The sequence below is a fragment of the Cryptomeria japonica genome, chromosome 9 (assembly GCF_030272615.1).
Source record: "Cryptomeria japonica chromosome 9, Sugi_1.0, whole genome shotgun sequence".
Taxonomy (NCBI): Eukaryota; Viridiplantae; Streptophyta; class Pinopsida; order Cupressales; family Cupressaceae; genus Cryptomeria; species Cryptomeria japonica.
The window spans coordinates 571,176,669-571,188,871 of record NC_081413.1 but is presented as its reverse complement, the minus strand read 5'-3'; the positions used below and the strand labels follow the sequence as shown (position 1 = coordinate 571,188,871).

General features: G+C 32.7%; 1 protein-coding gene across 2 annotated transcripts; it reads right to left on the bottom strand.

Moving 5' to 3' along the window:
* Positions 1-4,743: 4,743 nt before the first annotated feature.
* On the bottom strand, positions 4,744-7,454 carry LOC131051315 (transcription factor bHLH137). 2 transcript variants are annotated; one of them, XM_057985774.2, is made up of 6 exons: positions 6,758-7,454; positions 5,955-6,146; positions 5,751-5,816; positions 5,446-5,514; positions 5,183-5,266; positions 4,744-4,943 (listed from the first exon to the last, which is right to left on the bottom strand). In XM_057985774.2, the coding sequence occupies exons 1-6, from the start codon at positions 7,241-7,243 to the stop codon at positions 4,914-4,916; spliced, it is 927 nt and encodes a 308-aa protein (XP_057841757.2). In that variant the 5' UTR covers positions 7,244-7,454; the 3' UTR covers positions 4,744-4,913. The 2 variants fall into 2 exon arrangements, with proteins under 2 accessions (XP_057841757.2, XP_057841758.2); XM_057985775.2 differs by having other exon boundaries at positions 4,744-4,940.
* Positions 7,455-12,203: the final 4,749 nt, after the last annotated feature.

Here is a 12,203-nt window from a genome sequence, read left to right as displayed (position 1 = left end):
AAATGAATACAAAAAATAATAATTTCTCATGTATCCTAGTATAAGGCCATTTGTTATTATTGTGAGAAAGCATAAGAAACCTTTGTAGTCGTAAGTGGGCATGTCTCTTTTCCCAAGGATACTTACATAGGGGCTTCATTGGCTAGGCAATATTATATCACGTGCATTCATATTGGGGGGTTTAATATCCCAAAAATGAGGGTACAATATATTGCCTATCGGTGAAAATAGGGGTTTTTTTAATTCGGGCTATGAAAAAAAAAATATTTGGTGAAAATAGGGGGGCTTTTAATTCAACCTATGTATTGGGAGGGGGTGACAAAAAAGGAGTTTAGGGCAATATTTTTTGGAAATAGGGAGATTATTTAGTATGCCTTGAATGCACGTTCTATATAACCCAGGTTCACTAAGTGAAGCCCCCATGGATACTCAGAGGCTTTGTGGAGATATATATTCAAATATGGGGAAAAGATAAAAAAATATGTAATATGAGTTTTAGTTTGAGTTGATAAAGACAAAGGTTAAGATATAGAGAAGATGGATATTATAGGTGAATAATATTTAGTTCTAGAAGAGTGAAGTAGAAGGTGAAAGAAGAATTGAGGAAAATGATAGGTATGAGTGGAAATATGAAAGTTGGGGTATGTCCTAGTTTCTTGTTTGGGACTAGTAGAGGTGGAAGAATTAATAGTGTTGAGTTGTTCCTTGAAGCTTATCCATGTTTTGGCAGTGCTTTAAGATTGGTTAGTAGCCAAGGGTTTTCTTCTCTCACTCAACCATTGCAAGCATTTTGCTCACAAATCACTTACTTGGGGTGTTTGATGTAGGAGAATCCCACGACAACAAGCCTTCATCAATAAAAAAAGATTTCCTTTTAGTTATTTCTATTTATAGTTTAGTTCCTTTTAAGTTTCTAATTTAGGTGTTATTCAAGCACTTAGAAGAGTGAAATAAATCTTCTAGTACAATACAAAATTTACTCATTTGGGCTTGTGGTTTTGTTTAGAACACCATTCGGCTACTACATGCATGTCCATATGTCAATTTCTCATTTCATGATCATTTTGTGGCTATTTTTAGGGCCTTGGGGCCAAGGTTAATCCTTCAAAGAGATTTATTGGTTCCAAAAGGGGTTACAAATAGGATCACAATGCTTTTGGAACCACAATTCACATCCAAGATGACTAGAAACCTTCTATACAAGATACACTATAAAAGGAGGTCTAGTTCTTTTATAAAAGGTAATCGAAGACAAGAAGAAATCAAAGTATTAGAATATGTTTGAATAAGTTTAGAACAAAGCGAGGAGATGAAGAGTAGCCCAAAGAAGCTAATGTTCATGATTACACTAAGGTGGGAGTACTAATATTGTTTTGTAATCCAACAATTCGGATCTAGCATGTTGTAAGCATATTGTGATAGAGATTGATGGTGCAACGTTAGTTGTTGTTTATACATATACTGAATCAAGTTGATTGTCATAAGAATATACTATTTAAGTATTAATATTAATGTACATTTAAATAAGATGTATTTTAATTAATATTGTATGGTTAGATAACCCGTTAGTACACCCTCCATCCATAATTAAATCATACAATGTTCATAAATTTAGGGTCATGACATTCTCAATAACAATTTATATCAAAATACAAAATTAGGGAGAATCAAAACTTAAACATAAATGGAAATTCAATGGGCCTTTGATCTACTAGTGAAGTTGAATGGTTTTGAATGAGCCCACTAGGGATCAAGTCTTGTTGAATGTAAGGCCTCAATACCATAAGGGATGAGGCTGGGATCATGCCTTGGGCAAATTTGGTGGAATGGATACTCCTTATTCCTTGACTCTTACCTGAAGAGGTTTCAGCCTAAAGACTTATGCTCCCTATTAGATAGTTAAAAATTCTTTATGGATGATATAAAATCCTCCAATGTATATATGCATGAATGTACATGTGTACCTGTATGTATGTATATATGCACACAGATACACACAAAAACCAAATGACCAAACCAGCTAGCTAAGACTAATATACTGTTGCATCAGGGACTAACTTTACCTCTCTTTTCTATAGTGTTAGTTTGAGAATCAGGCTGATAATTTTGTAATAATAATGGTAGTAAAAAAATGCTCTCCTTTGAAGAAAAATATAAATCTTATGTAGCATGTGTTCGCTTCTTGTAAACAATTATTTTGTTGCAGTCAATCCATTAAAGTTGTTTGCACGTGGAAACTGTTTCCACTAAAAAGTAAGTGTGTTGTATTGGATGTGTTTTGAAGCGTATAGAACTCTATATAATAGGATAAAAATAACATTAGTTTATCCACATTTTTGTTTGTTTTAAGCTTTTTTTATTCAGACTATTGTTTGAGGATGTGACTATTTCTATCTATTTTTTAATATTTATAATATTTTATAAATGATAACATACATGCTTATAAAAATATTAAAAATATTATTAATTTTTACATGATATACTGTTATATTCTTTCTAATTTCTATTGTAATTGAATCTTTAGGGGCTATTCTTGTTTCAAAAAAGATCTTTCGTACAGCATGATAGCGACGTGTTAATCAATCGCAGCTGTTTATTACAAAATCGACGGCGTAAAACGCACATCTGCCAGTATAGACACGTCCAATCTTTACCAATAATGAGTTTCAAAGTAATCAGACAACAGAGAACAGAGAACAAAGAGATGTCTGTATCAGTTGTTGCAGTGACAGAGGTTGTCTGCATCAGGGATTATCTGTATCAGAGCAGGATTATTTAACTTACATAAAAAAGTTTGTCTGCATAAGAACAAAATTTACATTTTAGTCTTAAAAAGTCTAATCACTATAGGGCAAGTTCAAGTCACTAAACACTCCATTGAATGTTTTGAATGGTTCTCAGTTCCTGGGGTCGACTTTCACAATGTGACAGGTAGTTGCAGGAATTTATATGATTAAATTTGGAAATATCAAAATCAAATAGCTGTAGTATTCCACCCAATTCCTCGATTTGCAATTTGAAATGATAGATTAGACATGGCTTGTCCCTAAAAATACAAAAATGGAATAGAAAGAGATCTGTATACTGTTAAAGCTAAAACAGTGAGATTGAAACAGATGTCTATACTGGTAAAGCTAAAACTAAAAATTAATAAACAGAGTTGATTTCACAAGTAAATTTATTAAAAATACATGTCTATTATTAATAATAAATATGAGTTATGAGTGTGATTGGAAACGTTGATACAGAAAATAAGTTAAAATAGTCTTAATCTAGAAATTTAACAAACTATTGTCATGGACTGTGAAAATTTCATATCTATAACAAACACTGTGATTATTGGATATGATTGGAAAGTTGATACAGAAAATAAGTTAAAATTGTCTAATCCAGAACTTTTAAAAACTATTGTCATGGACTGTGAAAATTTCATATCTTTAACAAATACTATGATTTTGGAACGTGATTGAAAATGTTGATAAAGAGAATAAGTTAAAATAGTCTAATCCAAAAAAATTATAAATTATTGTCATGTACTGTGAAAATATCAGATCTTTGACAAATACTACAATTATGGAGCATGATAAAGAAAAAAAGTTAAAATAGTTTAATCCAGAAATTTTACAAACTATTTTTTTTTTTTGATAAAAGTGGATAAACCAGTGAATTATATTAATAATTTTTGTTTTTTACATGGTGCCTGGTTCAAAGAGCACTGAAGAGAAAGAACCAGTAAGAAAACCCTTCAGTATTGCTCAAATAACACAAGCCTATCTACCCATTACAAGAAGCCCATGGGCACAATCCACCAAAAACCCTTCCCAATTACATAACAATCTTCATTAGATATAAAGGAAGCTGCCATAAGAGGCATACAAGAGGAAACTGTCAATGTGAAACATCAGGAAGAACAATATCCGACCAAAAAAACCAAAAGATCAGCCAAAAAGATTCAAGCCCGAGCCACCCCTGTCTATAAAGCATAGTTCTCCAATCCACTGATAAAATTTTACAAACTATTATCATAGATTGTGAAGAAATTTGACTATGAAAATTTCATATCTTTAATAAATATTACCGAAATCTTGATAAAGAAAATAAGTTGAAGTAGTCTATTTTAGAAATTTTACAAACTATTGTCATGGATTGTGAAATTTTCATATCTTTAACAAATACTACCATTATGGAGCATTATCAGAATTGTTTAGAAACAAAATAAGTTAAAATAGTCTAATCCAGAAATTTTACAAACTATTCTCATGAACTGTGAAAACTTTCATACCTTTAACAAATATGACGACGATGAAGCATGATAGGAAAAGTTGATAAAGAAATAAGTTAAAATAGTCTATTATAGAAATTTTACAAAAAAAAAAACTTCATATCTTCAACAAATATTACAATTATGAGAGATGTTGATAAGGCAAACAAGTTAAAATAGTTTAATCCATAAATTTTATAAATTATTGTCATAGACTCTAAAAGTTTCATATAGATCTCCAAGAGTTGAAGGCGAAGTCCTTAAAGAACTTGCCTACGACAACATTCTGAAGGGCAGGCCAAAGTTTCAAGGACTGAAAAATGCCCCGAAGACCTTCAAAAATGCCAATTACTAACATATAAAAAAACTAGAAAAAATATAAAAATATAAAAATATTTTTTTCAACATTTCAAATTTGCTTCTAAGCACCTATTGTCGTGAACTCTAAAAGTTTCATATCTTTAACAAATATCAGAATTACAGAACTAGAAAATATTAATAAAATAAATAAATCAAAATGGTTTAATCCATAAATTTTACAAACTATTGTCGAATATTCTAAAAGTTTCATATCTTTAACAAATATAACGATTACGAAACTCATATTGCAGTAGTGTGCTGCTCTTTCTCTTCGCTTAAAATCATTCAGAAGTCACAGCTGGTTGGAGTGGCCGTATATCTGCTGAAATCATTATATCTTATCATCAGAGACTCCATGAAAATTAAGAAAAAAACTTAAAAGAACTTTTCTAATAGTTAGTGAATTTGTTAGTTTTTTATTAAAAAACAATTTAATAGCTGTTTAGATTAAAATTAGAAAAAATCTATGAAACAATGGATTTTATTTCTTTTTAGGGTTTAATTTTTCTTTTCCTGCCAAAAATGTCTTCAAACCAGACATACGGGCAGACTAATTCTTACATTTTCAAACAGGCTGCCTTCATTTTCAGCGTTAAAGCTGCAATAATGTAATACAGACGCCAACGCCAGCTTCTCGGAAAGAAACTGCAAGATTTATTAGAGTAGTGATAATGTAATTAGAATCAAATTTAAAAAATTAGGTTTTTTTTTTAATGATGAATCATTGAGTGTAATGGAAGGTGGATTATTGAGTGTGATAGAAGATGGAATCAAAAAAAAATATGAGCGAATTGAGAATCAATCTTGATATTAACTCTTATTACCTTTACTTCATCCTGCAGAGACGTAACATATTTGATTATCTCATCAAGCATCTGTGCCTTGCCTATAACCTTATAACATCACAAAACAAGATCTTAATGATATCAGATTTTGACAATCTATTATTCTCATCGCTATTGTTTTTGGATTAGACTGTGTATAAGTTTTTGAATCAACTTATTGGATCACATAACTGGATTATCCTGATAATAGAGCGTGATCCGAAACCACACAGTCTATTCCAGAAACAACAACCATCATAACGATACCTATTAAAAAACATAATTATAAAGCAAAAGAATTGTACCCTGTTGCAGCCAGGAACAAGCTCCTGTAACCTTTTCATACGTTGTGTAATTTTCTCCCTCCTAACCTGCAACGAAAACACAAATGTATATGTCATCTATCTGTATATAACATCCCAGATCACACTTTATAATCCAAGATTAAAGTGTGTATGTAATCAATCATCAAAATAGAAGTAAAAGATAGAGAACTAATCTTTAGATACCCTTTCTGCAAGGCTATGGCTGTCGGTAGCCTGGCCCCTCCTTGCTCTCACATGTATATAATCCTTACAAGACTCATCACTGGGATCCTTCTTCGCAATCCTTGCAGGCAATTGAGCTTCACTCTTTTTATTATCATAACCTACTTGAGGGTATTTGGAGCTCTTAATTCGTTTGTATTTGTCTTCCAATTTCTGAAACAAAATGTCCAGTTATTATTAGAATGATCAATCATGAAACATTGATTCAAAAATATTCAATCTAGTTGATTTCAAAACATTCAGTAATCTATTGATCAATCAGGAAACCTTGATTCAAAAACATTCATAATTGATTACGAACAAAACATTCACAGTTGATTCCAAACCATTCTTTTGAAAGCACAAAAGAATTCATATTTAAGCTCAACTCAAACTATGAAACTTCTCCAAAACTACTGCGAAAACAATAATACCTTGAATGGTTGCTTCTTAATAGAAATGGGTAAAGTTACCTCATCCATTCAAGAGTTAATTTAAAAATATAATTGATTTCGAAACTATTAGAAACATTGATTCAAAATATTGACAGTTAATTCCAAAACAATCTTTTCAAAATATTCACAGTTAATTCCAAAACAATCTTTTGAATGAATAAAAAAATTAAAATTTTTCTCAACTCAAACTATGAAGATTCTCTAAAACTACTGCTAAAACAATAAAACCTGAAATGATTGCTTTTTAGCTCAACTCAAACTATGAAACTTCTCTCAAACTAATGTTAAAACAATAATACCCTGCTTCTTCGTATAATTGAGCAAAGTTACCTTATCCACACAAGAGTTGCCATGCTGCTTAATTTTTCTCTTGGCCCTCCCACTTGGAGTTGTTTCAATGTTGTGGACTGATAACACTTCACCATCACAATTTTCTGATCCCGAGGTTTTGGTGATTGACATTGCGATTTTTTCAACACACTGGCTCTTTTCTTTCACATTATGCTCCAAAACAGGAGGTACACTGTCAAATGCAAATGGATGTTCATTATTCTGTGAAGGCCAAGAAGATTGCATGTTTCTTGGCTGATGCTTCAATCCATTTGTATCCAATACAGGGCAGGCAGTGTTGTTTCCCAGCATGTGAAAGGAATCACATCTATTATTGGATGCAGTCCAAAGGGTGGAATTGGGCTCTGACCACAGGTTAGGAGAAAGTGTTCCACTAGTTATTTCAGCAAGCAATTCATCCATAAAATACAGTAATGGATAATCTGAATCCATTCTTGTCTGATCATAAACAGAAAAGGCTGCCATATGAGATCTTTAGGAAGACTAAAAACAAGAGCAGGCTGTAATGCAAGACCCACAAATGGTCACAGGTTGGGTTACAGTCTGCAGGTATCACTGTTTACAAGAAAATGAAGAGACCAGGATTTTTCTACTTACAACAATGCTGTATAGTACATCACTAACGACTTGTTCCCATCAGAATACTTTTACACATTTCGAGGACCTGCAATTTGCAGCGGATCCAATTTACATGTTTTTAACTTTTTTGCAGCCTATTTGTACACGTGGAATTTGTACTTTGTTGGATGGTGTGATACATTATCATTTACCCTCAATTTGATGGATGAAAAATTGCCATCAAATTGTATTTTTCTGATAAGCAACTGTCATTTTAAGATTAAAATAATGATTTTTGAAAGGATCCCAATTCTTAAACACAGATATACTTAACACATCAGCAAAGCAATTTTTATAAACTATAGAACACACAAACTTAAAAAGACTAATATAAATATAAGTTATAAATTAGGTTAAAAACAACAAATAAACAATAAAGAAACATAAAGTTCTATCTAAGATCAAACAGTTTTTTAATCCCTGGTCACTTCTTTTTCCTTGTTTAGAAGGTTCTATCTAATTAAAGATCAGTCAGTTTTTTAGTCCTGTGTAGCCGCCTAAAGTCATGTCTAATTGAAATCAGCCTTTCTTTTAATCATGTGTGGCTGCCCAAAGTCCCATCTATCTAAGATCAACCTGATTTTGTAGCTCCATGTGACCACCAGCCATCCCTTGTCTAGGAAAGTCCTATCTAATTAGGATCAATCCATTTTTTAGTCTTGAGTGGTTGCCTAAAGTCTTATCTAATTAAAATAAGCCAGTTTTTGTAATCCCGTGGAATGACCTAAAGTCCTATCTAATTAAGAACAATCTGTTTTTGTAGTCCTGTGTGGCTGCTAGCCATCTCTTGTTTAAGTAAGTCATATCTAAGATTAACCGATTTTTGAAGTCCTATGTGACCGCTTAAAGTCCTGTCTAATTGAGGTTAGCCAATTTTTGTAATCCTATGTGGCTGCCTAAAGTCCCATCTAACTAAGATCAACCCAATTTGTAGCCCCATGTACCATCAGCCATCCCTAGTTTAGGAAAGTCCTATCTAGTTACGATCACCCCATTTTTTTAGTCTTGTGTGGTTGCCTAAAGTCTTATCTAATTAAAATCAGCCAGTTTTCATCATCCTCTTGACTACCTAAAGTCCCATCTAATCAAGATCAGTCGGTTTGTGTAGCCTTGTATGACCACTAACCATCCCTTGTCTAAGAAAGACCTATCTAACTAAGATTAACCAGTTATTTTTAGCTGCCAACCATCGGTTTGTTTAGGAAAGTTATATCTATAACAGACATTAAGTTCCCACATTCCACATGATAGTAATCAGCTGCTTCCACATTAGATTGTATGCAAATTTTTGCATCAACATTGCGGATCACACTCCGTGATCCATCATCAGAATGATAATAGTTAGAGAGCATGCAGAGATGAAACGTTGATGCAAAAATTTGCACACAATTTAATCCGGAAGCAACTGATTACTAAGTTATATCTAATTAAATCAGCCAATTTTTCAGCCCAACGGCCACCTGCCATTTCTTGTTTAAGAAGTCGATCAAATCAGCAAAAGATATTTCTAGGGGGTCTTCCTCATTATCAATTCTGGCTGCCCCTTTAGGTAGCACAAATCATGAGTTTAATTTCTGTATTGAACAAGATTTGAACTCAGCACCAGCTAAATGCCTCATAAATTTAATTTTTGATTTAAACAAAATTTATAAAATAAAATCCATTACACGTTTTCCAGAAATTACATATTACTCAAAAGTTATAAAAGACAGACTCGCCAAATAACCAAGAGTTAAACTCCAAATTCCCCAGACTAATTTCTATAAAAGAGGATTATACCCATATCCTCTGCCTCAGTCTTGGCATGCATTCTGTATTATACATATTTATGATTAGTAATTAAAATTGTAGAAAGTACTGTCAAATTTAGAGGGCCACTTGCAAAGTGGGCCGTCACACTTTACCCTGAACTGAAGAGTGAGAGGGACACTTCGGAGATTTACTGCAAAAGTGAAATTCCTCTGGACCTTTCTCTGCATCTATTTATGCTTAGATAACAGGTATCTGTCGTATTTCTGAATAATGGGACAGTTTTGTTTAATACAGGCTGGCCCACACCTCCAAATGTTTCAGGAATGAACGGAACTTCATTACAAAAACAGTGAATCAGGTATACGACATGGGTACACTGTATACCAATTGATTTCAACCGGTTGTCTGAGCCCCCTTGCCGTATGGGACAGCAAGGAAGTCGCAACGTCCATTCACGACAAAACTAAGAAGTGCAGGTGGGCCATTATGATCTAAATTTCACGGTGGATCTCTCAAATCAAATGTGTTATTCTTATCAAGTTTTATTGAGCACTAGTAGGGGAAGAGTACCAGTTACGGTTCACGTTTTAATAACTGTTCATGCATTCAATTTTTGAACTACTCACTTCAAAAAATCAAAAAACAAATAAATAAAAGTTCATCAATAAATTTCACATTTATCAATAGTCATTCATTTTAAAATATTTTTGGACCACAATTGATTCATTTGTGCACCTTTATTGGTACTCATAGCACACGACTACAAGAGCATTTGTGCATGGCTCTGGCTATAGTATGTGGAGACCCCATGACATGGCATGGTGGGTCCCGGGGAAGAGGCACGAGATGGCGGTGGTGAGAATTCGAGGTCGAATGTATGCTTTAAAATGGAGTTTTCGACAGGGTCATCGAATGACGAGGTAATTTTGAAAAGAGCAATAAATTTTTTGGAATCCATGAATGGGCTCACGAAAAGGCACGACTGAAAGAGGAGGGAGAAATACGTGATGCATGGTTATTTTTCATGAATTCCACCTGGTAAGGGATTCCTTCCATTCCGAAGCTTTTATATCATGGTTGGTGGTGGCTAGAGAATCTTTAGACAGTCGAAATTCTCAAATTTCTCTAGAGTCTTTAGACAGTTTTCGCAAATTTTTCCACTCTTTAGGCAATCTTCAGAATCTTTTGCAGAGTCTACAGAAACTTGCGGTAAGTGTGAAAAATCATTGTTTAATGGCAGTAATTTTTGTTTGTCACATTTGCTTGCCTTGCTTTATCTCTAATTCTACATATCCATTGATTTTGGTTGTTCGCAATGTATGCAAGAAAATGGGTGTTGGGGTTTTGGAGCTCAAGTCATGGAGAATTTAAGTGAGACCAAGTCTTGATAGGTATGTATACTCTCCACTATGTTTTGTCATTTTGTCATGTTGCTAGGAACCGTGGAAGAGGAATGTTTAGTTATGTAATGTTTCTAAGGTCTATAATAAATTTGGGGAGTGGACTAGGGTTTTCAAAAGACTGTAAAAATTTGGAAATTTTGAATTCTACTCAGTCTGTATGTTTGTTTTGTGTGGATGCATTTTTTGAACCACCTGTCCAGACTAGGAATGTTAAAGGACATGAAAGTTTTTCATAGTGTAGTATCTGATTTGGGTTATTAAAAATCATGATAGTTTCTGTAATGTTTTAGAATGTTTCTAGGGATTGTAATAAATTTGAGGAGCGGACTAGGGTTTCCAAAAGATTGTAAAAATTTAGAAATTTTCAATTATGCCTAGTCTATATGTCTGTTTTGTGTATACACATTTTTTGAACCACCTATCGGGACTAAGAATGTTAAAAGATATGGAAGTTTTGCACATTGTAGTATTCGGTGTGTGTTGGTAAAAAACATGACGGTTTTGCACACATCTAGACTGACTTGGTAAGAATCACACGTGTTTTGTACACATCCGGTATGGCCATGTGAAAAATGCAATGGTTTTTAACCGTGTACTATCATAGAATAACCATGTAGATAACATGAAAGTTTTGAACAGTGTAGTATCATGTCTAGTTGGGTTTGAAAACACGTTGTTATACTATCTATTTTCCGGTTTGTTCTATAATGTAATAATGATAAAATGTAATGATTAATAATTTATCAACTTATTTCCTTAGAAAATTATCTAATTAATAAGTAGGTAATATGGTTAACAATTTACCCACATATTAGATAATTATGTGGTTAATAAGTAGATAATTTTTTAATGATTAATAATTACTGTAATGATTAATTCGATAATTATTCTGCATTATCAATAACAAGTCCAATTTCAAGATGGACATTTTAGCATTCTAAAAGCGGTCCCTCTACGTTCTGAAATAAAAAATGGACGTCTTGCCATCCAAGTTGTTATCATTACATGTCATGTTATTTTGTGTGGTGGTATGTAGAGTTAGTGGGTTGTATTTCATCCTTGAGCATCATGAATTTATGTTTAAATGCATAATCTCTTGTCAATTTAAATAAGTGTCGTCACTGGATAATTCTGTATAAATATAAGCATTCCATACATATGATTTTGAAGGAAAAATGTCGTTGAGCACACTGTTGAATTGTTAATGTGTGAAGCTAGTGCTACTAGTTACTAAATAAAGGAAAAAACCTACTGAAGGTCTATATTTTTTAATGGGCTCTACTTTTCTATAGAAAGGTAAGATTGTAGACTCCTCTAATCATGTTGAGAATAGAAGACTTTGAAATGAATTTGGTATGTTTATCATTTGCAAGTAGCAAAAATAAACATATTAAATAAGACATAAAAACATTTATATGATCATAATATATCATAGATGAACATAGTTTCAGCCTGCAAGCAAATGGGGTGAGCATATAAATTTTTGCAAAATTTTATTAATAGAATCATAGTAATGAATCTTGAAAACTATATAACATCTATAACCATGGATTCAATAAATTTTTGCTTTATTTCAAGATATGTGCAAATGGGCTTAAGTTAGAATTGGGCTCATTTACAACCACGTATCCGGTTGATGCATACTTTTGTAA

Bases quoted from the DNA above. Each gene is read 5' to 3' on its own strand.
- LOC131051315 (XM_057985774.2), bottom strand. From the start codon at position 7,243: ATGGCAGCCTTTTCTGTTTATGATCAGACAAGAATGGATTCAGATTAT. The intron at 6,147-6,757 runs GTAACTTTGCTC...ATTTTGTTTCAG, and splicing joins GCAACTCTTGTGTGGATAAG to AAATTGGAAGACAAATACAA. The intron at 5,817-5,954 runs GTATCTAAAGAT...TTTTCGTTGCAG, and splicing joins GCCATAGCCTTGCAGAAAGG to GTTAGGAGGGAGAAAATTAC.